Below are 26,361 nucleotides of genomic sequence, written 5' to 3' on the forward strand. Positions count from 1 at the left end.
GAAAAAAAAAGGGGACATAAATCCGTATTGAAAATTTGTTTGGGCTTTATACGATTATCTAAATATTAGGCCCATATCCAATTGCACTAATGCACTTGCATCCGCAAGAACAACAGTTACAGAGCAGAGGCTCAAGTGTGAAGCCAAAGCGCTAACACCTGAAAATGGCGGGAAAAGAGGAGTTGCTGTCCAAGCAGACCTCTATGCACTCATCTTTGTGTTCGTCTTCTCTATCCAAACAACAAATCGGTGATTCCCAACCGGAGGAGACATGCTGGAGAAAGCAAGTAGACCAGAATCTGAAGAGGCTCCAATCGCTCCTCTTCGGCGCCGATTTCGCTCTCGAAAAAGGCGATTACTCTGCCGCTCATCTTCTTGGTCTTCGTCTTCTTGGATTTCTCGACTCTCAGACTCATACCGACGTTGATCAAGCTTTTATTCATCCTATTAGGCGCGAGGCTGTTGAGAAAGTTCATGTCGCTCGCCGATCTCTCATGCCCGAATCCGATCGGTATGAATTTTAAAAGCCTTTACATTATCTCTACTGTAGTCTTCTTGTGGAAGCAATGCTATTTAGCGCCAGGGAATGAATTCGAACTATAGCTTTAGCATTGGACACTCATTGTTCAGTACTTTCGAGAACTTAGAATTGTAATGGATTTGCTACTTAGCTCAGTCGACAGTTTAACTGAAAAAAATTGTGGTTTTAATTGGAATAGAGCTAGGTGAAACAATCAGAAAGCAAACGCATTCACGAAGAAGGAAAATATAAATGAATTTCCGATCCTGATATGTGATCTTTGGAGACTTTAAACATTACATTATCCTGTATTAGTTCCAATTTAGTTATATCTCATTAAATATTCTGATATTTTGATCTTTGAGACCGAAAGCATTTTGCGGTGAAGTACTGATTAATTCCAATTTGGTCGCAACATCATCTGTATGCTCTCAGACAAGTGTTTGAACAAGCAAAGACAGCTCCAGGATGTGTATTTAGCATGAGCAAAGAAGTGGATTTCGGCAAGATTAAGCAGTCAAAGTACTTTCAGGCACTTCAGCACTCTAATGGAAGGATTATAAATGAATCGGTAACTGACAGCCATTGAATAGGTTTATTCATTTAATTTCCTACGACGTTCGAAAATTTTAGTACAGAATGTCTTGCCATGTGTGCTCATCATATTATATCTTTTCAGGATCAGCTGGAGAGGGTGGATAAGTTGAGTACCAAGGCACGAGGAATCACTGCAGAAGCAAAGGTTACATCCCCCCTGTATAAAAAAGATCATGGCAGGAATAGTCCTAGTCTGTACAGGAGTTCTTTGAACTCAAGTAATCGCCTTGACGATTGTATTATTGTAGAAAAGGATCCTTCATTATATGATCATAAAAAACCCCAAGGTATATCTTTCACAAAACTTGAGGAGGAAGGGCGGGCTTATGGAAATATGGTTTCAACACCGACAAGACGTGTTCGGATGGAAATAAGTAGTCCTAAGGTAGACAATGCCAACTCACCATCGAGCACTGAAGATGCTAATGCTGACTTTTCTGGCAATGCATTTGTCACAGCAAGAACAAAACTGGTATTTCTTTCACAGTTAATGCATGGTGCATATTCTTGTTAAAGCTATTTCGAAGTCAGATAAAGTGAACTCATTTTGAGAAGATTTAGGGCCAGCCAATATCCTGACTGTAAAGCAACTTAATGTTAATATTCTCTCTATGGAAAAATGTTTATGTAGTAGGTAAGATATTCTTGCATTATTCTCCTAGCCTGAGCCAAGGGATTCTGGTCTTCCCCTAGCCTGTTTCATTTATTTATTAATTTACCAACAACTTTTGAAGACCTTGTTTGTTTTTTCACTATTAGGAAATGGATGCAAAACAAAGACGAGGACTTGCAGGATCACCAAATACTTCGGTCTCCCCTCAAAGCGATTATAATGTTTCATATAAAGGATATGGGATGCGATCATATGGTTCTTCACGTCGTGGAGTGCGTGGTAATTTTGTCCCTCCTATTAGGTCTAGTGGGGGCACTGCTGGGAACATGGTAAATTCACGAATTGGTGGAAAAGGTGAAGATGCTTTGGATGACTCAACTAAGAGATGGTAAATATTTTGACCGCAAGATCTAAAGTAGACTGATGAAAGTTCCCGACTTCATTTTATATCTTGTTACTTCCCAAACCATCTCTAAGTAATTGGATGCTTTCTCCTTATCTAGACAAACTAAACTAGAGGGTAGTGGGTTCCTCTTCCTGTTCAAATGCTGTAATTCTGTGTAGCTGCTGGCTCTGCCACTGTTCTGTATACAATGCTCAAGGGCTTGTCAATTGTTGTGATGCTTCGACTAATATTTTGCCTTCTAAGTAAAGTTTTTAGTTGTTGGCCTGACTTCCTGGAATTGTTGACTCTTCTACATGATGTAGGATAGTTACAATAAGTTCTGGTACTAAGGTCCCGTTTGGTAACCATTTTGTTTTTTATTTTTGTCTTTGAAAATTAAACTTATGGACACTACTTCCATCTCTAAATTTCTTCTCTTGTTATCTACTTTTCACCAATGTTTTAAAAAACCAAACCAAATTTTGAGAACTAAAAAAAGTAACTTTCAAAAAATTGTTTTTGTTTTTGGAATTTGGTTAAGAATTCAACCATTATACTTAAGAAAGATCCAAAGAATTTAGTTAAGACCAAACCATTGTTCTTAAGAAATGTGGATGAAATAGGCTTAATTTTAAAAAACAAAAACAAAAAACCAAATGGTTATCAAACGGAGTCTAAACTTTCCAACAATTTACAGAATGCTTGCTTGAAATCCTTTAGATGTGACAAAGAATTATAAGTTGCTTCTTGTAACTATTCAGATTCTGATACACTTCATGTTGTATTCTAGTTTGGACATGTTGTGCGGACCTGATGGTGAGCTTCCTGAAAAATTAAGGAATTTGGAGCCTCGACTTATAGAACATGTTAGCAATGAGATTATGGACAGGGATCCGAATGTTCGGTGGGATGACATAGGTATAACAAGATGTTTCGTTTCATTCTTCAATACAGTTGTGTTGGTTACAAAATCGTGCTGATTTGAATTCGTTGCACAAAAAATTGTAGCTGGTCTTGAACATGCAAAAAAGTGTGTAACTGAAATGGTTATATGGCCGTTATTACGTCCCGACATTTTCAAAGGTTGTCGCTCTCCTGGAAGAGGTCTCCTTCTTTTTGGTCCACCGGTAAGTTTAAAGCTCAATGAATATTCTACACAGGAAGTTTTGTGGTATAATCTATAATTTTCTTTCAGGGAACAGGTAAAACAATGATCGGAAAAGCAATTGCTGGAGAGGCAAAAGCAACTTTCTTTTATATATCTGCTAGCTCATTAACTAGCAAGTGGGTAAGTGCTAACGTGATTGGCATTATTTATGTAATACTTATGGATATTCTTGGACTTACGGGAAAAGATTGATTGATCTTAATGTTTCAAAGATGGTTTTTAGATACCCTGTTGACACATCGTTAGATTTTAATCGAAACTAGGCTTCTCTGTCATTTTGAACTACTCACTTTAGGAATATAGAATGTTTTTGCTTCACTGCTTACTTCATTGTTTTATCACTTATCATAGTTCGATGAAAAAAAAAAAAATAGCTATGGTAATACTTTTCAAATAGTCTATAGATTGTTTGTGAATTGATTGACATACAATTTCTTTGCTTCTTTAAAAACTATTTTGGATAGTTGCAAAGATTGAGGTCACTGTGCATTTTGAACTGCTATTTAGGAACTATTATTGAGATTAACCTATAAGAAAAACAAACTTTTAAAAATAATTCCCCATAACATTTTTTACTGGGTTTTTGTTTGAAAAATAAGTAGAGAACTTCTCAAAACAACTTCCAACCAGTCTCTTAGTTTTCTTGAAAATATGTTTAATATGCGTCAAATAGTAACTTTTCCAAGTGGTAAATGTAGATTGGTGAGGGTGAAAAGCTAGTGAGGGCCCTCTTTGGGGTTGCCAGTTGTCGTCAGCCAGCTGTCATCTTTGTTGATGAAATTGATTCGCTTCTGTCTCAGGTAGACTTCTTATTTCCTACACATGCTTGAATTGGTTCTCAGTTCGTATAACAGTGTTGTTCATCAAGCAAGTTTGTTAAACAAGACTATTCGTGTTGATTTAAGATCATTTCATATATATTTTCTTTTAGCATCACTTGTGAAATTTTCTTCCATTTGTAGCGAAAATCAGAAGGTGAACATGAATCAAGTAGACGACTCAAAACACAGTTCCTTATTGAAATGGAGGGTTTTGACAATGGCAGCGAGCAGATTCTTCTCATAGGTAATGTTTTCCCATTTTTAAAATATTGCTTGTGATTCCATGTAAATAATTTTTCCATTTGTCTGGTGAAATTGTTTTTCTTTCCTGACTAAATCAATAATGTTTTGCAAACTGAAAAATCCTCTATACTTTCTAGTGTTTAGATTCCTAGGAAAAAGAATCAAGAAAAAGAAAAACTGCCATTAGTTTTCTAAAGATTTAAGTTGAACTTGTGTTTTTCTTGAAAATTCTGGAAATGCTGTATAATGAGTAAGTTCATGCAGATGAGTGATTGTAATGTAACCTTACATTCAAAATCTTTTAATTTGAAAATAAAGGTCATGAGTTGTATAATATTTGATACTATCCCAAGAGAGATGTTCTGAATCATTTTTTTTTTCTGAAGTCATATATTTTCTTATGCACAAGGCTGAAAGTGGACACGATCGCTCTTAACATTTACCTTCTAGTATTAATAATGTTCATCTTCAAACTCTTCAAGCCTGCTATGGTTTTTATCACACAATTTTTAAGCAACTGTTCACATTCTAAAGATATTCAACCTATCCAGGTGCAACTAATCGACCACAAGAACTTGATGAAGCTGCAAGGAGACGGCTTACCAAGCGACTCTACATTCCTCTCCCTTCTTCAGGTACAAGTCATGATTTTATCCGTGGTAACTAAATGCACTCAACGCTCTTAGCACTTGGCTAACTGGTTTTATTGACAATATAGAAGCAAGAGCATGGATTGTGCGTAATCTCCTGGAGAAGGATGGATTATTCAAGCTTTCTAAAGATGAAATTGATGCGATATGCACTTTGACTGAAGGTAGTAACTACATTACAAAGTTTAGACCTACTAGATTCTTACCATCACTATGTTACCTAGGACTGAATGTACAATATCGGTCTTTGACCTTCTCTGTGAATTCTTGCTGGAAAATTTTCATTTTCAGGATATTCGGGTTCAGACATGAAAAATCTTGTTAAGGACGCTTCAATGGGGCCTTTAAGGGAGGCTCTGAAACAAGGCACAGAAATTACATTGCTTAAAAAGGAGGATATGCGGCCTGTAACCCTTAAAGTAGGATTTTAATAGTTTAGTATAGCCGTGTTTTCTTTCTCAGGGTTATTATCCTTTATTTCTTTCTGGCTTATTTTTGTAGGACTTTGAGAGCGCAATGCAAGAGGTCAGGCCCTCTGTTTCTTTGAGCGAACTTGGCACATATGATGAATGGAACAAGCAATTTGGGAGCTTATCACTTTGAATCTTTTTACTTGACATAGAAGGTACGCTGGCGGGCCAAGGTAGGACTAAATTATAAGTGATATTTAAACCAATGTCACTGTCTTCTATTTTGAGACCTGAAAGAGAGAGCCTTACATCTTATGTGCAGCATTTAGAAATTTATTTCGTTTATGTGCGAGTTTGTTTTGAGTGCTTTAGGAGTATTTCTTCCAAAAGTACATTAAGCCCCGTGGGATTTTTACTTGTAAGTCTCTACATATCTTCTGGTTAGTGTAATCTCCCTATATCTTGTCCGTTACAAAATTGACAAATAAAGATGAACAAAAAACCATAAACAATAAAGAATCAACACATAGATTTATGTGGTTCACGTGTTAGCTACATCTACAGGGCAGAAGGAGAATAATTTTATTAGAGAATTTTTCAGAATATAGAACAGAGGTACCCTTTTAAGGATAGAGAGTTTATATAGCGTACTTCTCTTTACCTTAGAGTTAGAAATGTATATAACATAAAGCTGACAAATGCATGACTTAGGTTTATTTATTTATTTTTTTTTCGTGTAATTTTTCTCAAAATTGAACCAACACCTTAGATTTTATTCACAAAACCTCTATTTTTATCCATGGCCCCAAGAGGTGCGTTATATGTTAGCATGTCGAAAAATTTAAACGGTCATGCAGCTTGGCCTTTATGCTACGAAATAATGTATGTACCTGTGGTGGTGTATTCTGTAGGCCTCTGATCTTTCTACAAATTCGAGGTGGAGTGTATGATGAAGTTTATCTTGGATCCTCCCTTGAAGATCCAAATGACAAGTTGATTTCTTCGTGTTATTTTGTGGGAGGAGGCTTGAGATGTAATGTACTTAAATGCCCTTGTAGTTCATGCTTTTTAGCTTTTTTTTTGTAGTAATCTATTTGTCACGATGAGAATTACTTTTCAAAATTTTGTTTACTGATAGTCCTTTGTTGGTTCGTTTTCATGAAAGTGTGTGGTCACTAAAGGAAAATCTAAGAACCCAAGAATTAACTGATACTGCAATTTTTTTTTTTTTTTTTTTTTTTTTTTTTTTTTTTTTTTTTTTTTTTTAAAACCTTTTGCTGTAAAAAAAATGACAATGATTAGGTGCATCTAGACGACACCTAATCTCATGCAACCATTTTTCACATAGAAAAAAATTAAAATAATTAATTTTTTTATTTAAAAAATTATCACTATGACAAATTTTTGTTGAACTGTTTGGGTTGTATAAAGATAGATATAATCCATACAACACATGAGTTAATTAAAAACATGCATCCATACAAATGAAATAATGGAACTTCATCCATTTCATATGTGATTTCCATGTAAAAAATTATTCCCTTTGAAAATGGTTGGCGGATACGAAAAATAATCTACATCCCACATTTGAATAATCAATGGACCTCACAATCTTAATAGATAGATAAACTACTCTAATTGTCAATTAATTTTGAGTTTGAACTCCAAGTTATCTCATATGGTATCAGGACCCGTGAAGTCCAAACATGCAATTGATCTAAAATAAAAAAATTGAGATCTGATCCAAGAATGGTGAATCCAAAGAGGTACTATCTTGAAGAGACATGTTGAGCATCCCATATAGGAAAAATGAAGGGACTATTTCATTCATTGTCAATTGATTATGGGATGAAATCTTAAGTAGTAAAAAAGTGATTAAAAATTCTAAAAAAATTTAGGGTGTGTTTGGAATACACTTTCAAGCGTTTAATTTAAAAAATGATTCATTTTGAAGAAATTGGAGTATTTGATAACTACTCAAAATAGCTTTTCAAATATATTTTTCGTTTTTATCAAAAGTGTATAAATAAAAAACGAGTTTTTTAAAAAAATATTTTTTTCTTAAGTAAATCCAAACAGGTCCTTAAAAACACGCTTGAACGAACTATATTATTCATCAGAGTAAGCAAGTTCCAAATTCTTATTCGCATTTCTAATGGAAAATCTAATCTTAGCTAAGTGGAATTTGGTAAAAAGAAGAGTTGATGCAGCACATCATTTATTTATGAGAGATGAAAAAGGCAGATGATGCAGTTCTAAGCTTTGGGTTTCATCTCTTTCTTCTTTGTTCTATATATTGGAACGACCAACTCGAACTCGAACTCTATGCCATGAAGTGTTGAGTATACCTCTTACATTCCATATCTCTTCCACTTTTTCTGGTTGCACATTCGCTGCTGAATCAACCTGCATTTACAAATTCAACTCAAAGCTTTCCACACTTGTAAACTAACTTTTGTACAGTCCACTTCACCACCTTTTTCAATCATATAGACTTGCAGCTTTGCACTAAGTTAAGATTTCTATGCATCAACAGAAGAGACTTACAGCTTTAGCTACAATTTCGGTGTTTTGTAGGACGTCGACCGTGACCTCGAAAAACACCCATGCCCACTTGTAACTGCTCATACTATCAGCAACATATGGGACACCAATCTTCTGATATCTGGTGGCTTCAATCCAGTTTTTGCCACCATCAACAGATATGTCCACTCTCTCTATTCCCCGTCCACCTCCCGACACTGCATAGCCTCTAACTGTAACCTGACATACATTTGAGATATATGATCTCGAACAAGAGATTGGAGGCTAGTATTCAAGAAGCTATCCAAACTATAACCATTATACCAGCAGAGAAAAAATTAGGTTCAAGAGAATAAGATGGAACGAAAAAAAGTAATGCAACGAGATGACATCTAGATTATAAATATGAAGATAGAACAAGATGATGTAAGACCCTAGTTATAGTTATCTTTGGATTATTAGTATGGTTATTAGTAAGGAGCGTGTTAATAAATAGTTAGTAAGTTTGTCAGGGTTTTTAGTTATAAGTAGAGAGAGGAGGTTGGGAGAAGGGGGAAGAATTTTGTAGTGATTTCCTTTGGTAGATTTTGGAAGAATGTAGGCTTCTCTCAAAAGGCTTTGGTATATGTAGTTTTTTCATAGTATATTGCAATATATATTTCTATCTTTAGTGTTTTTTGTTCTTTGTATTCTCGAGTGTTCTTATTAGGACATGGATGTATCCTAACACATTCTCCAAGTTTTGCTGATTTACATGTGTCCCAAACTTGCAAATTAATTTGGATGAACCCAGAAGATTGGAGGTTCTTAGAACTGTAATAGGCAATCCTTTGCATGAATCATCATTGTTTTTATATCATTCTTCAAATATTGAACCTAGGTCACGTTAATCAATCTGTAATGAAAATTGGTGTAATTGTAATGAAGTTCTATCGATGGATCAATCGTAATGGATCTCAATCGTAAACGTAATTGGATTGTTTTTTTTTATCACGTTTATTTAGAATTATGAATCAATCACATTTACTATTACCCATTGACCTTAACGGTAACAGTAATAGTAATTGTAACAATATTAGTAAATGTGACAGATTCATAATTATCAAATTGTAATAGCAACAGTATCAGTAACGGTAACGATAATGGTAAAGGTAATTCATAATTCTCAAATTGTGACAACAACAATATTAGTAATGATAAAAGTAACAGTAACGGTAAAGGTAGTGAGTCTACATAAGTTTCAAACACAATCAGATTGAGTACTCTTCGTTCCTCAATCAGATTGTGTGCTTTGATTATAAAAATGGAGGTGGATCCTACGGTTCATTACGATTACGGAACACAGGTAAACAATAACAAACGTAAGAAAATGAGACCCACTTTTCAAATTACTATTGATGGATTACATTTCACCTAGAATAAACGTATCCTTACATAAATAAACTAACCTTTCCAGGCTTTATATGGTCTACGTCCTCCAAAGAACATATGGCACACTGCAATTCAGCAAGTTCAACATCATTAGTCAGGTGAAAAGTGTACATTCAAAGTAAATGATGATGAACAACTATCTTCTAATTTTCCTCATCAACAAAGAAAAAAAAACCAAAAAAAAAAAAGGGAAGTAACAAGCACAATCAAGCAAAAAACAGTAGCCTTTAGTAAGAACCTGAACAGGGAAATCCATTTGAGGCCTCCTTGCCGACCAATTAATATTACTCCAATCTACAGAAGGAGGAAACATTTTGTAGTCTTTCTGCATAAAGAAACCCTGCAAGCCAATACCATCAACTCCATTGTAAAGAATGGAAAATTCTTGAGGTAAAAGAAAATTGAATTTTATACTTCAATTCCTACTTGGCATTCCTCTGCATTTATGCTAATAGAATCAAGCCATTTAACAGAGCGAGCACCAATAACACCAGGGACAACCACACGCACCGGATATCCATGATCCCTGTTAAGAGGCTTTTTTCGAAAAAAGTAGAGACTATTAGAGTATAGTAGAGTTGCACGACATGCAATGTAATAGCATAATATCGAGAAGTTCTCCCACCCCTTCTACCGGTATTATAATAACAACGATTATGTGTTTAGGGAGTTGAATTGGTCATTATAGCATGTGAGTTATAATAGTTTGTAAATTACATTAATATGTCTTTAGGGCGCAAATTATTTTAGTCTGGGTTATAGTAATCTATGTTTGACATACAAACTATTTTAGTATGGATTATAATAGTCTGTTTGGAACTCAGACTATTTTAGTTTGAGTAGAAAATAGTAAACACTGTTGAAAAGAGTGAAAGAGATTATGAGTAATAAATGATAAACAATGTAACAAAGAGGGATTTGAGGTAGTAATCATGTAGATAATTGTATGCTATAATAATTGAAAACACCAACTATTATAATTAGATCCCCAAACATGGAGTGGGATACACCTACTTGAAGTTGGGGGCCCAAATACCCTCTAAGTAATTACCCAACATCAGAACGAATATACGAATATAGGCAGGAAGAGCCTACCAAACATTAATAAAAAGTACAATTACAAACACACAAGAACAATTTCTCCCTTTTGGGAGTTTGTAGACCCAAACAATTTTCTTTCTTTTCATCTATCAATGAACTCAAGGACACAGTTGAACAAACTACAAATCATGTTCAAGTAAGGTCGCTCCTTTTCATTTACAAGTAAAAAGTTTGCTTCTTGTTTAAAAAAGAACTAACATAGAAGAAAATTAAAAAAAGGCAGGCACATTCAATAAAATCGAGTTCATTCATTGTTGTGTAAGCATACAATCAGTATATTGTCTATTAAGTAGTAGAGAAAAGGAGTTTAATTTGGCAAGATATTCAATATGTAGAGATGTAGTTTGAACTGTTTTAAAGCTACATAACTTACTTCTCCATTCATTTCATAAGCAAGTAGAACATCTGCTTCAGGATTTGAAGCTTGGATAAGTGGAATTGATGCCTTGTATGGGCCTCCCTTTTCTTCCTGTACTTGATAATCATAGCAACCAAAATCATTCCTAAAGGAAGTCAACTTTCATTAACATAATTCATATTATCATTAATGACATATCACATGTCCTCTTTTTTCTCATATTCTTTGGAAAAGAGCATCCAACTAGGCCAACGTTGTACCTCGCACTTATCGACACTCACAAACTCAACATGTTTGCCACCTTTTTGTGTACAATAGCTGAACTTAGATATTCCAACAAGTTCAAGAACATCAGCCAATTTAGCACCACCCCAGATAGCTGTAAAGGTTAAAAAAAGATTTTAACTTTATAAGCTAACACATCTAGAACACTAGCTGTTCATTTCACATACCATTTCCTAGAGTAGAAATATCCCAGCCAACTCCCTTCACTTTTCTGACTTTGCTCATCGCTGTCCTTCTGTTACCTGCGCACTATGTCCATGCAAACCTAATGGTGTCAAATTATATAAGCAATCATCCAATAATGGAAATCGTTCTCGAGATCCCACATTGAAAAATCAAGGGTCCTCACAATGTTTATGAGATAGATGGGCAACTCTAATTTCCAATTGATTTTGAGATGAAACTCATGTTATCTAATATAGTATCGTAGCGATAAGCCCTAATTGACATTTGGCACAAGAATGATGAACCCAAAAAAGGCACTATCTTGATGGACATGTTGAGGACCCCATGAAAAATCAAGGGATCTCATACTCTATAAGGTAGATGAGCTACTTCTTTTATTGTCAATTGGTTTTGAGATGGAACATCATTGTTATCTAATAGAAACTACTCTTAAACCTTGTAGATTATAGATGCTCCAACTAATGGCTATTAATGAGAATACCTGTAAAGTGGCAGTGACATTGTACTTTGGAAGCATCCTGTTACATTATAAAAATCTTAGGTGCTTTTTGAAGCATGTTAAAAGTTAATATACAAAGTTTCACTATGCTGGTATGTTCATATAGAAAAGGAAATGCTCTTTTAAATCCAAAATACCAAACAGCTCACCTGATATCTTTCATGAACAGCTCTTTTGAGTTTTCTATTAGACCATTTATAGAAACACAATATCTACAATTTGAAAAGAAAAGGTTGGTCCTTAGTAGTAATTAAGAACATTTACCCCAAAAAAGAAAGAAAAGAAAAGGAGGAAGAAGGAAACCTTTCAATGTCATCCACCAAAGGAATAGGGCCATGATTTCTCTTGTAAAAAAAATCTACAGGTGTGATATAAGAGGAAATCAGGGCTGAGCGAGGTGGCTCTGCATTGAAGGGCTCCTGAGGCAGAGATATCAAGGGAGAGAAACATCAGCATAAATATTCATAACAAAGCACTTCTTCCTTTCGGAGGGATTTTGAAATGGTTAAAATTACTTTATGTTACATTTAAACTTTCTGTCACATTCAAAATCAGCTAAAACACAACTTTAATCACTTAAAATTAATTTAATGTTTACTTTTATACTTTTAAATGCAATTTTAATATGATTTAAGAAGTTTTTGTAAGGATGACAGATTTTGAAAGTGATAAAAGTGATTGTAACCGTTTCAGAATCACTCTAAAGTCTACCGCTCTTAAAGAAGGAAAATTTGAATAAGGAAAGGGAAAAGAAAAGGCTTGCCTTGGCGTTGATAAGGAGACATGGGTGACGAAGAGGGTCTTGTGAATAATCTGAGGGTGCAATTAATCCAGGCATTGCCACAGGCGAGGGGAGTGAAAGTGATGCTGATGAGCTGAGGGAGAGGCTGTCTGTGATTGTTGAAATCGTCACAGCCGGGTGAGATGACAATGAGAAAAGCCCACGTGGAAACTGACGTGGCTGCTCGTTCTGACTTGTCGCTTTGCCAAATCTGTGGGTGGTTTTGGGGGATGTTTACCCATTGTTTCACATTCTTATTCTTATTTTTTAATTTTATGATGAATCGATCAAACTACTTGAAATTGTTTGATAACAAAAATATGTTCCAACTAATTCAACTACTTAAATTGAGTCATCACTCTTTGATAAAAACATTATTTTGATACTTCGTTTTTGTGTAACGTGACTTTTCTTAGCTTCGGTATCAGCGATGTTTTCATTTTTTTTTTTTTAAAGAAAATTATAACAATTTTTAGTGAAATATCAAAAACAATTTTTTTTTTTTTTTAAAAATAAAACTATATATAAATTTTTAACATTTTAAAACATTGTTATAGAGTGAATGACAAAACAAAAGTACTGTTAAAAATATAAATAATCAACTTGGCAACAAAGGAGACCTTAAACATTCCATAAGAAAATACTTTTTCAACTAAATTCATATTTCAATTAGCGTTGAGTTGGTTATTATAGTATGTGGGTTATAAAAATCGATGTTTGAGATGCAAACTATTTTAATTTACATTACATATGAGGAGAGATGATGATTACAAATAGTAAACACTAAATAATGAGATTTTCAAATAGTGTTATTGTAGTTAAGCGTAAGTTATAATTATTGGAAGGCTAAATTATACAAACTGCCATTGAACTTTGTATTTTGTGTTAAAAATACCATTGAATGTTTAAAAGTTTCAAAATTACTTTTAAATTTTAAAAAAGAATATAAAAAAAAATACCTTTATCGTTAGTTTTGAATGGAAAGTGTTTTGTTTTAAAGATACCCTTAAACTTTCAAAAGTTCCAAAAACATCATTGAATTTAAAAGAAAAGTTCAAAAATACCCTAACTGTTAATATATGAACAAAAATCGTTAATACCTTGTTGCAAAAATACCTCTAAACTTTCAAATTGCATTAATATCCTATACCCTTACCTTAAAAATAAAGGAAATTAGAAATATTCTTACCGTTTTAACAAGGTTGTACACTAATAATTGGATATGTGTTAATAATCAAATGCATCTTTTTGTATCAGGCTATTTACAGTTTTGATAGGTTTTAAGGAAAGATTTTTATTTTCAAACTTTGTGAGATCTTATGATTTAACTTGCAACTTTGGTTTATAATTTGTTGTGACAAATTGATATACGAATTGAATGAGAGAAAAGTGAGACCATCTATGTGAAAAATATATATATATATAATTTATTTTAAATTTGATTCTTTTCAAACTCTAGAAAACTTTCAACATTGATCAGGGTACTAACAATAGAAGCATTTTCAAACTACTTTTGTGTAAATTCATATACTAGCAGTAAAAGTGTCTTTGAAGTTATTTTTTTAAAAAGTTCAAGGATATTTTTGAAATAAAACATTAATAATTTTCATCCAAAACTAATGGTAAGGATATTTTTAAACTGTTTTCAAAATTTATAGATATTTTTTAAACTTTTGAAGATTCAAAGATGTTTTTAACATAAAATATAAAGTTTAAAGGTATTTTGTATAATTTAACCTAATTGAAAACTTCAACTATTATAAGAGGAAACCCAAACATTAGGTAAGTTATAATAGTTTACTCCATCCAAAGCAAGTTGGAAGCAAATCGGGGTCAAACACCCTCTCACAAGGGCTCTTCTAAATTCTTAGATTATCTGTTCAATGCAGCTAACTATAGATAAAACTTATAACTCAATCCACAAGTTCTTGATATTTACTTTTTTCTAGAGGTATTCAGAACAGAAGCATGCTAAAGTAATATATACAAATATATAATAACATTAGTCTCTTAAGTGTACTAAGATATTGAGTTTGTAACAGCAGAATCAAGTAACTTAAATTTAAGGATCTTATGTACAGATGCAACAGGCTTTAACTCCTTTCTGGGAGCTTGTTTTGGTTCAGCTGCTTCTCTCGAGCGACGATTTGATTCAGATGGCTCAGCTTCTTCTTCAACCACAGGGACTTCCTCTACATTAGGGAACATGACTTCAGTGTAAGACAATGGTCTTCCAACATCTATTGAAATGCTTAAAGAGAACAAATTGAAAACTTGCTTTAAAGTTCAGGAATCAAATGGCTTCATTTCATTTAAATTTTCTCACCTTCTGCGAAGGTAAGACACGTGCCTATGGTTTCTTCATATTCTCCAATCTACAAAAGAGAGGTAAAACAAATATTTTAATATGAAAGTTACATAGAATAATTGCCTGTTAATCACAAAGAATAGACTACAACAGCCTTGCCAGTTGCCTCAAACCAAAAGATAAGAGAGTAAGATCAATGTCATTTAAATTGTGAGCATTAGCATAAATTACTATACATCTGAAGCTTATCCTTAAATGGTAAAAATTTAGGTCCTCTAACAACCATAGTAAACAAATCAACTGTAAAGAAGGAAATGGTGCATAAATGTGCTCATGTGTAAACTCAATAATGCCATGAGACTACATATTATGGTTCTGCTGCAGTACACTAGGTGTAGAGATTGTATCTTATTAGCAACTTACCATCTTAATTTTGTCGCAGATGGTCAAAATTGGATTCATGGTGTCTAAACCCTGAAAAAAAAATTAATCAAAATTCACATAAACCGTACAAATTAACAGAATGCTTGCCCAACAACATACATAATTTTTTTTTTCTTAAAGCTCGCTGCATGTAAGAATAAAAAACCAATCAAACCCTCACACGATACTCCAGGAAAATACAAATTGTGTATCGGTCTGGGCTTCTAGCACTGAATCCTAGTAGAGGGGAGTACTCATGGTTGGAAAGAATTTGTAATAAAGTAATAAACGTACTAGTTAACCACTTCTCTCTATATAGGCATACAGAATTAAAGTATAACCTTATTTTGAGTAGTTGTCATGACGACTAATGTAATTTGCTCTCTCTCTCTCTCTCTTTTTTCCCTCAAATCAAACCAATTTATGAAGGTGGGGCTTGCCCTTATCTATTGTAACTTGCATTCATTCTTTTTTAAATCAATTAGATGCCCCTTCCTTTGGCTTAGCTCTCCACCAAGTTTGGTATTGCTGTTTAACTAAGGCTAATGTACAATATGCATAAGCAAACAGGAAGCAGTGTAACAAGGATTCTGAAGTTGGAGAACTAGCCATGGTGCACTTAAGGAACAGTAGCCCAAGTAGCCCTCCTGAGGGTACATAGAAAATGGAGATTGGCCCTTGCAAAATTCTGAAGTGAGTGAGAAAAATAAGTAGTTTTTTACCATAACCTACCATCTGATCTCAACATTTCTAACTTTCCTTCAAAAATTTCAAGTTATTTTTCTTAGGAGGAGGTTAATGGTATAGGCATAAGGGTTAAATTGTAATCTTATGTTGATGAGTTGTTAGGATTAAGTTTTACCTAAGGTTATTTATTTTATATTAACTTCATGGAACCTAATGCCATTCACTCTCATTCCCCTGAAATCTAACCTACTTAGACTTATAAAGATGGAGCTTCACCTTTTGCATTCATTTTTTAAAAATCAATAAGACAACCCCTTTCTTGGCTTAGCTCCCCACTAATTCTCACAACAAATGGCCTTCAATTTGCTCCAAAGAATAGCAATAAGTATCCCTAAATATGCCATTAAATATATCATATATGGACCAATGTACAATCAATTTTCTGTATGATACATGTATTGGAAGTTATGGAGATTATTCTTCTACCTGTTAAAGTCTAATTCAATTCAAATGTAGTATTCTTAACTGCTTAAAGGGGAAATTAATAAACATCTCATTTTTAATTTAACAACGTAAACTTGAAAGCAAATATTTAAATATCAAGAATTAGTTCGCAGAAAAAATTTAATTACTTGATAATTAGAGTAGGTCAGAAACATACAGATAGAACATATGGAGCATTGGGTGGAATGTCAAGCAGCGATACATCACCAAGGTCAAGCAATACATATTCTTCCTCGACATCACAGGCAGAATCAATTGTAGCTTTCTCCATGTTCCTTAGAGATACCTCTGAAAAATAAATTGAATTTGTCAGCGGCTCAGCAATATCAAACAAAGCGTATGGCTAACCCCTGATTTTGATAGGTTTCCAAATCAGTGTGTTTGAATGCACAGGAGAAAAAGATACCAAAGGAATTTGAAATCAGTTGCGGTTTGATTTGATACCTAAGTAATATCAAATAAAAATTTGAAATCAGTCGGAGCTCCGGCGGTAGCGTGGCGACGATGGACGCTCGGCGGCGGAGGAGTCGCGTGGTGGCCGGGCTGCTAAGCGGTGCTGCAAACCGGATGAGACTGAGAAACAGAACGAGAGAGAGAGAAAGAAAGAATGGGGAATAGAGGAGGGCCTTACCGGCGGTGAATGCGGCGTCTGGCGAACGTCAGATGGAGGCGAGAGCAGAGGCGGCCGGCGGTTGGACGGAGGAAGGGCGCCGGCGTCTTCTTTGTTCGTATGCGTTTAGCGTGGGTCTCTTTGGAGGAGAAGGGCCCCTGACCCACTCATGGCTCGCGTGAAGTATTAAAAAAAAAAAAAGGGGGTTTCTTTATTTTATTTTATTTATAAATTTTCTCACACACAAATGTATGTAAATCGTTTTAAATTCTCTATTTCTTCCCTAAATTTCAAATTTTCAAAATTTTCGAATCTTTCATCAAATAAAATTCAAACAATCAATAATATTAATAATCTTATCAAATTATCTAAATGATTGGCTAAAAGTTAAAATAAAAGGTAAATAAAATCCAATAATTTAAGATAATTAATTTGAATTTATCAAAGAAATAAGAAGAGAGTTTGGAGTTTTATGATAGTCTCTTTAAATGTTGAATGTGATGTTTCTATCAATTAATATTTAAAAATTAATAAATAGATAATTTTTTAAATGTAGTTGATTGATATGCTCTTGAAAAATTTTTAGTTCCCCAAGAGTACTATATTCGTGCACGATATAAATTTATTTTCATAATTATTATTGGACTCCACATCACATTTGATTTGAAAAATTATTAGTAAGATTTGAAAAATTATTTGAAAAATTATTTTCATAATTTTTTAAAATGTTATTTTGCTTTGTTTTTAACAATTACCAAATTTCATCTTTTATTATTCAATTAAAAAAATTAATAAGATTCACAAAATGTTATTTTGCTTTGTTTTTAATGATTACCAAATTTCATCTATTATTATTCAATTAAAAAAATTAATAAGGTCCACGGAATGTTATTTTGCTTTGTTTTTAAATGTCCCATATATTTATTAGCTCACATTATGAAATAAGATATGTACTAATAATTATGAGTGGCATTAGAACCATTAAAAAAAATTAGAAATTTATTTTGAATTCCCAAAATAATTTACTATACCTCAAGAATAATATAACATCGAACTTTGATGTTTCTAATATCTGTCGTCGGTGTTTAATGAGAAATTTTATGCATCTAAGGAATCAATAAATTTCAAGGAGAGAACATTATTTAGTCTCATTTTTAATTTTTAAAAATTTTCATTCATTATTGAAATTCAAATCGTTAATTCTATGAAATTTCATGCATTTATGGAATTTTAACGATAAAACCCATAAAGAAACTTTACTTTTTCTCAAACTTTTTTTTTAAAAAGATATCTTTTATTTGTAGAAGAATTTTTATGTACTTATGAATTAGAATAATTCACAAAATTAACACTACTAATTTTCAAATTTAATTTTGGTTAGACATTTTCATGTATTTGTGGAATTTTAATAAAAACCCATAAAGAGAACACTACTCCACCCTAAAACTAAATATTTATTTTTATTCCAACTTTAATTTTTAAAAAAATAAGTGAATAATTTAATTTAATCTTTCGATATTCTAAACTTTAGACATGATAGAATTAATTGAGATTAAATTTATGAAAAATATGTACATACAAAATTTGAATAAAGTAAAATGGTGATTTATAATTTAACATGAAATGAGACTAAGTATCAATATAATAACCGTATTGAAAATAAATCCAAGTTTACAACACAGTAACAAATTAATATCAAATCAAATCAAATCTAACAAACTTAATAAATATCAAGTTACACTGCAACAATAGTAAATTCTCTCCCTGTAAAATTAATATTAAATTAGGAGACATAATTTAGCCATTGCAACAAGAAGAAAAATAAATATTCATAATAAAAGTAAAGAAATTTAAAACCTGAGTAACTTGAAGACCGTGAAATTAACCTACTTGGGAGGCGAAATAGCAACATATAGTGGTGTTCTTTCGTAACCTTCAAGCTACTCTAAGGTTTTAAAATATATGTTTTTCTTTCGTGAAATTACTTTTATTATGAAAGTATTTATTTTTCAAGCTATTTTTAAACTATATGCTACTTTTTCGAAACTATTTCACCTCCAAGTAGGTCAATTTGAACTATATAGTGTTCTTTCATGAAATTGACCTCCTTACCTCTTACCAATTTCGAAAGATTTAGTATGCATCCCCACTCAATGCGTGAAATTCCCAAGGAAAGATAGAGAGGAAGAGATTTGAGAAAAATTAAGAGGAGTGAGAAATGTAGAGATTGAAGAAAAAAGGGAATGAGAAAATGATCAGTGAGATTGAAAGATCGGGGAGAGACAATTAGAGAAAAATTTGATTCTCAAAAGATATATTTAATTCGAATTATTTTGTTTAACTTTATATATTTAACTCGGGATGATTATGAAGAAAAATAAAAATAGAAAATAGAAAAATGGTAGGACGAAATACGGGATCAACAAAAATGAGATGGAATAGAGAGAATGGAGAAGAGACGCCCGTCTGTGTTCCAAACCGCCTCAAACCAACTACCACCAACCAACAAACACTAACATGTTGGTTTTTGACCATCGTTTGAGACCAAAACTAACACCAACCGATCAATGTACACTCTTGATTTATAGGAGATTGTCATCTTTGTTTAACACATGCAATATCAAAGTCTCTATGTCCAAATGTGCAGAGAAAAGGACTATGTCAATAACCATCATTATATATAATCCACTACCATATCTACCAAACTGCCCAATTTTATAAAATTTGTTGTCATTTTAGCAAGAAATTATGTACCTAAAATTTAATATCGGGCACTCACAAGTATTAAGAAAAAGGTAATTCATTTTCCTCTAATATGCCCCTACCCATTCAAATTTAAAAATCAAGTCAATATCTTTTTCTTATTAACTTTTAACTTTCTTATGTTATATGCTATTATATCTAGCAAAATGGACATCACAATACCAATGCTACATGATTCATATCAAATTTCAGTCTATTAATGTTGGTACAGGGCAGAGCCACCCAATTCATCTAATTTCTTGGGTTGTCATTTCAACACAAAATTAATCAAAACTCATCCTGTATTATCTGTTCTGTTGAATACCATTTTGACAGCAAAATCAACAAAAAGTAGTCAGTAGTGAGATGGACTAAAGAGAAAATTTAGGGACAAAAAGAAGAACACTGCCAATTGAGAATAATAATGAAACACATTCCTGTGAAGAAACTGGCAAATTATATGTGCACAACAAAGAAAAGAGAAGCCAATGAAGCAGACCTTCTACCTTCAAGATCATCAGAGCTTTTAAACAAGCAGTGATCAAAGTGATGCCTTCAGAAATCAGCAAACTGGATTGGTCTCAGTGGCATCAGTGGAAGCTAATACTAATAGGGGTTGAGCAATAATGCCTTCCTTTCTTGCTTTCTTGCGCTCTCTTTGCAGCCTGAAATATTCCCTCTTCCTTGCTCTATAGCTGTTTGGATTCTCAGGCTGCACTTCTCTTGGATAAACACTCACCTGTAATGCAATGAAGTAATTATATGTCGGTTTTGTAAGAATTATTCATATCGAAAGGTTCTCATTCGAAGTGAAAACCTTCTTCTTGTCCGGTCCATACTTCTCGAACTTTACAAGCCCATCAATCAATGAGAAAATTGTATGGTCCTTGCCAAGCCCCACATTTTTTCCAGCATGGAACTGAAATCAATGGAATCGACAAATAAAGAACAACAGAAATAAAACAATAAAGAATCAACATAGGGATTTATGTGTTAGCTAACAACATTGTCTAGAACAATTCCCTTCATCTTCAAATCAAAGATAATGTTTTCAAATTCATGGATATTTGTCACAACTAGTAAATAGCGAGACCCGGTATTTATTTGTTCGTTGGAAGCACCAGATAACAATATGACTCAATTACGAGAAAAAAAAAGGTTCGATGTATGCTCAAGAATGCCCTAAACAATGGGGGGAACGGGAACGGAGTTCAACTGGATGTAATATACAAAAAAAATGAAATGAGAAATTAATTACCTTAGTTCCACGCTGACGAACGATAATGGAACCAGGTTTGGCAACTTGATCGCCGAAGATTTTAACGCCGAGCCTCTGGCCTTTAGAATCTCGGCCGTTCTTGGTGCTTCCAGCTCCTTTCTTGTGGGCGTTTTCAATGGTTAAAGGGAATGTGTTTGGGAAGGAGAAGGAGAGCTTGGGAGGGGTTTGAATAGAGCCGAAATCGCCTTTGAAGAAAGAGGAAGAAGAGACGAGAGAGAGGCCTTTGAATGCAGCAACTAGGTTTAAACTCATGGCTGCAACGGGGAATTCAGAAAGGAAGAGAAGAAATTGAAGAGGTTTCAGATTGAGAAAGGAAATGGATATGGAGAAGGGAAAGAGACAGAGACGGACCGAATAAAAACCTTATCCTTCGAACCACGATTGCCACAAGCTTGCACTGAACAACACAAAGTCACACAGCCTAAATGAAACCTTATGTTTAACTTTCTACTTTGTCTAATATATATATATATATATATATTTGAAATTTTAAAAAAATACTCTTAAAACTTTTTAAAAGTGTTTAAAAAAAACTAATCATCTTTTAAAACTTTCAAAACTACATGAGAAGTGAAAAAAAAATATTCTTATGGTTAATATATGAACAATAACGGTTAATACTTCTTTACAAAATATCTCTAAACTTTTAAAAGTCGCATTAATACTTGTTGCCATGTGTTCGCACGTGTTCAAGATGATGCGGGCAACCAATTTCATCTAAAAGGGTTAATTTTAAAATAAAATCAAATGAATCGTCATCAATCTTTTTTACAATGTGATTGGACACCGAAATAAAATAACTAATATTAAATTTAAAAAAATGGTTTGCAAAAATTAGAGTTGAATTTGGGCGTCATTTGTGTATGGAGAAGGTATTAGCACCTCACAACACTTGTTTAAAAAAATGCCAAATTTTAAATCTTGAATCAACAATTTTTTTTTTTTTTTTTTTTTGAAGAAATTCATTTAAAAAAGTTTTAAAACAAATGTCTTATTACCCTTATTACTCCAACCTTTGAAACAATGATCCCATAAAATAAATACATAAATTTCATCCATTAGGCTATATTAGAATTGAGGAAAACTTCTTCACCTCAAGATGTGAGATTACTACAATTTTTCAAAACTTGTCATTTTTTTTATAAAAAAAAATTAATTAATTCATTTTTTTTCTTGTGATCAAATCTCGAATTCTCAAAGATATGATCTCTCAACTCAACAATTATAGTAAATCGGACTTCTAAATTTACTAGATTCCATTGTAGGAATTTCTTAGGAAAAAATGTGGTCTTAAACAAAACAAATTATTAGAAAATCTTTTGAGACAATATATTAATTTTTAAAGGTTAAAAAACAACCAAAGAATGTAATTTAAAGAATTTTTTTTTGATGACTTAAAAAGAATTTAGAAAATATTTTAAAATTTTAGATAAATTTAAATTAGAAATCATATACCATTACACAAGTAAAACCATGACTTAAAAAATATGATAATAAATTAATTAAACATAAAATAATATATTAAGATCTTAATAAAAACATATTGGAGATTGATCTCGGACTCCCAAAGAATCAATTCCTCATCTAAAAAAATTTTAGGAAATTGGATTCCCAAATTTCCTAGATTCTATCATCAGATATTTTTTTTAAAAAAAATAGTTAAAAATATAAATAAATTTAACAACTATTAACAATAATATATTAAAACAATAATCAATGCTATAAAAAAAGAAGAAAAATATAATATTTAAATATGGATATAAAAAATGGATAAATACTAAAGAAACAATAATCAATGCTATAATGAAAGAAAATAAATTAAAATGCTAATTATAAACCTAAAATAAAGATAAATATATAAAGAATAAAGTTTAAGAATAAACTAACAAAGGAAATAAATAATAATATTAACCAAATTGAATTTCTTTTAACTAAGTTATTTTCTCTATCTATTTTCTTTTTACTCCCTTCTTCTCTCCCATTCTAAATTCTCTAATTTTTTCGTCTCAATCTTATTTTGTTACTAAAAAAACTCACAAAAAAAAGAAAAGAGAGTAAAAAAAAAGAATAAATAAAAAAGATAAACACAAGATAAGAAACAATATGTATAAATAAATAAAAGAGAAACTCACAAAAAAAATAAAGAAATAATTGTATTAGAAAGGAAAATGGAAAACTAAGAACAATAACAATAACCAAATGTCTAACCTTTTAGTTTTTTTTTCTTTTCAGGGGAGCTTGAAGAAAAAAAAAATTGAAATCCAAAACACTAAACTATTTTATTGTTTGAAGTATGGATCGTTGCCGACCTAAGCTCTACCAATACATCTCCAACTAAGTTAGAGTTTTTCTTGTGTATTGGATTATTGACATTGTAGATTTTTTTTTTCTTCTTTTGTGGAACTCTCCCTTGATGTATGTAAGGATGGAGGTTTTAGAGTATCTAAAGAAGAGTGGATTTGGGGCATAGTTTCTAGGTTTCTTTTTGGAAGAGAAAATGAGGATTTTGGGGTTATTATGGATGGAGGCTCTCTAGGGTTTCTAGAGAAAAAGGAGAGTTTTTTTTTTTTTTTTTTTTTTTTTTTTTTTTTGAAGAAAAAAGAAAAGGTTTGTATGAAATGGTGGTTAGGTTTTTTAAGAGAAAGTTGTATGTTTAAAACCCAAAAATTTTACTCCAAATGTTATTTTCTTTTTATTGATTCTTATTTCAAATTTGAAATTTTACTAAACTTGTCCTATCAGACAACTTTTGGGCAACTAAAACCAAGTTCAAGATTTTTCCACATTTGCTTTGTATTTTTTACCCTAACTAAATTGGTTACTTTAACCAAACTAAAAAAAATTTAAAAAGAGGTAAAAATTAGTTTAAAAATGTGAAAAATCATCAAATTAATAGTTTTATTTATTTTAAATAAGGCAAGACAAAAATAGATGGCTACAACATGCCCTTTCATACATCCTTGTAGAATAAAAGGTGGACGAAGGTGTAGCCACTATTTTGTCGAGATAAATTACTTCAAATATATTAACGATGTCAAGGGTCAAAGAAAAATAAGTGTCTCATGGCGAAATAAAAAGAGAGGTGAAAGACGGGGATAAACAAGCGTCATCATAGCAAAAAGGTATCAAGGGTCAAGGATAAACAAACACCACATGACAAAATAAAAACATTAGAGCCCAGGGATAAACAAGCACCTCCATAGCAAGAAGGTATCAAGGGTCATGGATAAACAAGCACCTCATGAAAAAAAAAAACGCTAGAGATAAACAAGCGTCATCGTAGCAAAAATAAAACGTTGGGGCCAGGGATAAACAAGCACCTTCCAACAAAAAGTGTCAAGGGCCAGAGATAAACAAGCGTAATCGTAGCAAAAATAAAACGCTGGGGCCAGGGATAAACAAGCGCCTCATGACAAAGTAAAAATATATCGGAGATCAAGGATAAACAAGTGTCATCACAGCAAAAAAGTGTTAAAGGTCAGGGACTAGTAAAAAGTATCAAGGGCCAAGGATAAATAAACGCCTCATACAAAGTAAAAATGTGTTGGAGGTCAGGGATAAACAAGTGTCATCACAGTAAAAAGTGTCAAAGGAAAAGGATAAATAAGCATCTCATGACAAAATAAAAAAGAGTTAGAGGTTAGGACAAACAAGTGCCATCGTAGCAAAAAACTATCAAGAGTCAGGGATAAACAAGCGTCACATGACAAAATAAAACGTTAGAGGCAGAGATAAACAAGCACCATCGGAAAAAAAATAAAACGTCGGGAGCTAGGAATAAACAAGCACCACCACAACAAAAGGTGTCAAAGGCTGGGGATAAACAAGTGCCTCATGACAAAATAAAAACGCTAGAAACTAGGGATAAATAAGTGCCACCGCAGCAAAAATAAAATCCTGGAGGCCAAGGATAAACAAGTATCTCCACTACAAAAAGTGTCTCGGGCTAGGAATAAACAAACACCTCATGACAAAAAAAAAAAAACTGGAGGTTGGAGATAAAAGAATGCCATTGTAACAAAAATAAAATGCTGGAGGCCAGGGATAAATAAGCACCACCACAAAAAAATGTATCAAAGGCCAGAGATAAACAAGTACCTCATGACAAAATAAAAATGCTGGAGGCTAGGGATAATCAAGTGCTATCGCAACAAAAATAAAATGTTGTGGCCAAGGATAAATAAGCACCTCCACAGCAAAAAGTGTCAAAGGCTAAGGATAAACAAACACCTCATGAAAAAATAAAAACACTGAAGGCTAGGGATAAACAAGCGCCATCGCTACAAAATAAAACATTGAGGGCCAGGGATAAACAAGCACCACCACAGCTAAAAATATGATGATGAATGTAATGTATGCTTATTTTAATTAATTTTTTTACCCTTCTCTAGATTCTTTCCAAAAGAAGAAAACAAGTTAAAGCATACAAAATAGCTCGTTTAGATACCACAAACTTGAGTTATAATCTAGCTTCTATCTTGCATTGAAAATCTCCTTAGAGTGATTATTTTCCAAATAAAACGTCATCTCTTATCTTCAAGATAAATGGTATAGTAAAAAAGTGGATCTATAAAAGGCCAAGTAATCTTGTAATTAAACCTTGATATTTTCAACTTGAAAGGCCGAAGGTCTTCTTTGATTTTTCCAGCTTCACGAGTGAAGACGTTTTTATAGATTTTTGTATGAGCAACAATGATGGATACTCCATGGTCTGTAATGCAGTCTTACTCAGACGAATGACATTTAAACTTCGATAGGGAAACTTGGTTTTAACCTATATATTAAATAAAGGAGGACTGCCCCTGTTGATGTGTAAACAAATGATAACATCTCAAGACCATCATTTTTCTCAATAACTTTGATACTTTATTGGACGTTTCTACTACACCAACTCAAATTTCAACCGGAAGTAGTTGATGCACCAAAATGTTGTACTCAATCTAGGTACAACCTAACGCAACTTTATACTCACAAAGTAGAGGTATGATGGTCGAATAAACATATTTTGTTGACCAAATGCAAGCTCATACTACTTCCAAAGTTTTTTTTACTTGATAACTGAATATCCTATTGTTCTCTTTTTCAACTGCTCGAACATAACATATTTTAATTCCTTTCCTTATGATTAAGAGATGAAAATTTAAAATCAAACCTTGATGTTGATTCACTTCTAATGTCCTTATTGACCATATATTATTTTTTATGATTAGATTAATAGGAGGGATAGTAAAATTAGG

The 26,361-nt window shown here is 32.7% G+C and overlaps 4 protein-coding genes across 7 annotated transcripts; 1 reads left to right on the forward strand and 3 right to left on the reverse strand.

The window, feature by feature from the left end:
* Positions 1 to 93: 93 nt before the first annotated feature.
* Positions 94 to 6,544, forward strand: LOC120075088 (P-loop containing nucleoside triphosphate hydrolases superfamily protein). Of its 2 annotated transcripts, none has more exons than XM_039028251.2 (14): positions 94 to 511; positions 956 to 1,091; positions 1,200 to 1,589; positions 1,877 to 2,118; positions 2,906 to 3,033; positions 3,124 to 3,242; positions 3,311 to 3,403; positions 3,982 to 4,083; positions 4,246 to 4,348; positions 4,899 to 4,982; positions 5,066 to 5,161; positions 5,289 to 5,416; positions 5,499 to 5,640; positions 6,319 to 6,544. In XM_039028251.2, the coding sequence occupies exons 1-13, from the start codon at positions 165 to 167 to the stop codon at positions 5,598 to 5,600; spliced, it is 2,070 nt and encodes a 689-aa protein (XP_038884179.1). In that variant the 5' UTR covers positions 94 to 164; the 3' UTR covers positions 5,601 to 5,640; positions 6,319 to 6,544. The 2 variants fall into 2 exon arrangements, with proteins under 2 accessions (XP_038884179.1, XP_038884180.1); XM_039028252.2 differs by having other exon boundaries at positions 5,499 to 5,622.
* Positions 6,545 to 7,490: 946 nt separating this feature from the next.
* LOC120075306 (sulfite oxidase-like) lies at positions 7,491 to 12,920 on the reverse strand. Of its 2 annotated transcripts, none has more exons than XM_039028574.2 (12): positions 12,554 to 12,920; positions 12,094 to 12,209; positions 11,940 to 12,002; positions 11,773 to 11,809; positions 11,273 to 11,354; positions 11,081 to 11,199; positions 10,836 to 10,931; positions 9,788 to 9,898; positions 9,600 to 9,701; positions 9,379 to 9,426; positions 7,955 to 8,170; positions 7,491 to 7,813 (listed from the first exon to the last, which is right to left on the reverse strand). In XM_039028574.2, the coding sequence occupies exons 1-12, from the start codon at positions 12,626 to 12,628 to the stop codon at positions 7,697 to 7,699; spliced, it is 1,182 nt and encodes a 393-aa protein (XP_038884502.1). In that variant the 5' UTR covers positions 12,629 to 12,920; the 3' UTR covers positions 7,491 to 7,696. The 2 variants fall into 2 exon arrangements, with proteins under 2 accessions (XP_038884502.1, XP_090168873.1); XM_090312747.1 differs by having other exon boundaries at positions 9,776 to 9,898; positions 12,554 to 12,712.
* A 1,557-nt stretch (positions 12,921 to 14,477) lies between these two features.
* On the reverse strand, positions 14,478 to 17,332 carry LOC120075999 (uncharacterized). Of its 2 annotated transcripts, none has more exons than XM_039029768.2 (6): positions 17,125 to 17,332; positions 16,938 to 17,049; positions 16,651 to 16,781; positions 15,303 to 15,353; positions 14,898 to 14,946; positions 14,478 to 14,763 (listed from the first exon to the last, which is right to left on the reverse strand). In XM_039029768.2, exons 3-6 carry the CDS (start codon positions 16,762 to 16,764, stop codon positions 14,591 to 14,593), a joined length of 387 nt encoding a protein of 128 aa, XP_038885696.2. In that variant the 5' UTR covers positions 16,765 to 16,781; positions 16,938 to 17,049; positions 17,125 to 17,332; the 3' UTR covers positions 14,478 to 14,590. The 2 variants fall into 2 exon arrangements, with proteins under 2 accessions (XP_038885696.2, XP_090168780.1); XM_090312654.1 differs by having other exon boundaries at positions 14,478 to 14,811.
* A 2,797-nt stretch (positions 17,333 to 20,129) lies between these two features.
* On the reverse strand, positions 20,130 to 21,573 carry RPL27 (ribosomal protein large subunit 27). Its single transcript, XM_039028306.2, has 3 exons — positions 21,104 to 21,573; positions 20,663 to 20,764; positions 20,130 to 20,584 (listed from the first exon to the last, which is right to left on the reverse strand). The coding sequence occupies exons 1-3, from the start codon at positions 21,374 to 21,376 to the stop codon at positions 20,408 to 20,410; spliced, it is 552 nt and encodes a 183-aa protein (XP_038884234.1). The 5' UTR covers positions 21,377 to 21,573; the 3' UTR covers positions 20,130 to 20,407.
* Positions 21,574 to 26,361: the final 4,788 nt, after the last annotated feature.

Source organism: Benincasa hispida, chromosome 4 (assembly GCF_027475165.1).
Source record: "Benincasa hispida cultivar pf3 chromosome 4, pf3_genome.v1.1, whole genome shotgun sequence".
NCBI lineage: Eukaryota > Viridiplantae > Streptophyta > Magnoliopsida > Cucurbitales > Cucurbitaceae > Benincasa > Benincasa hispida.

Excerpts from the sequence above, each read along its gene's own strand:
- LOC120075088 (XM_039028251.2), top strand. The coding sequence starts at position 165 with ATGGCGGGAAAAGAGGAGTTGCTGTCCAAGCAGACCTCTATGCACTCA. Across the intron at positions 512-955 it reads CTCATGCCCGAATCCGATCG|ACAAGTGTTTGAACAAGCAA; the intron begins GTATGAATTTTA and ends GTATGCTCTCAG. Across the intron at positions 1,590-1,876 it reads TCACAGCAAGAACAAAACTG|GAAATGGATGCAAAACAAAG; the intron begins GTATTTCTTTCA and ends TTTCACTATTAG.
- LOC120075306 (XM_090312747.1), bottom strand. The coding sequence starts at position 12,628 with ATGCCTGGATTAATTGCACCCTCAGATTATTCACAAGACCCTCTTCGT. Across the intron at positions 8,171-9,378 it reads ACCATATAAAGCCTGGAAAG|GTTACAGTTAGAGGCTATGC; the intron begins GTTAGTTTATTT and ends AATGTATGTCAG. Across the intron at positions 7,814-7,954 it reads CCGAAATTGTAGCTAAAGCT|GTTGATTCAGCAGCGAATGT; the intron begins GTAAGTCTCTTC and ends TTGTAAATGCAG.
- LOC120075999 (XM_090312654.1), bottom strand. The coding sequence starts at position 16,764 with ATGGAGAAAGCTACAATTGATTCTGCCTGTGATGTCGAGGAAGAATAT. Across the intron at positions 15,354-16,650 it reads ATGCTCCATATGTTCTATCT|GGTTTAGACACCATGAATCC; the intron begins GTATGTTTCTGA and ends TTTTTTTTTCAG. Across the intron at positions 14,812-14,897 it reads GTGTCTTACCTTCGCAGAAG|ATGTTGGAAGACCATTGTCT; the intron begins GTGAGAAAATTT and ends GCATTTCAATAG.
- RPL27 (XM_039028306.2), bottom strand. The coding sequence starts at position 21,376 with ATGAGTTTAAACCTAGTTGCTGCATTCAAAGGCCTCTCTCTCGTCTCT. Across the intron at positions 20,765-21,103 it reads TTCGTCAGCGTGGAACTAAG|TTCCATGCTGGAAAAAATGT; the intron begins GTAATTAATTTC and ends CATTGATTTCAG. Across the intron at positions 20,585-20,662 it reads ATGGACCGGACAAGAAGAAG|GTGAGTGTTTATCCAAGAGA; the intron begins GTTTTCACTTCG and ends ATTGCATTACAG.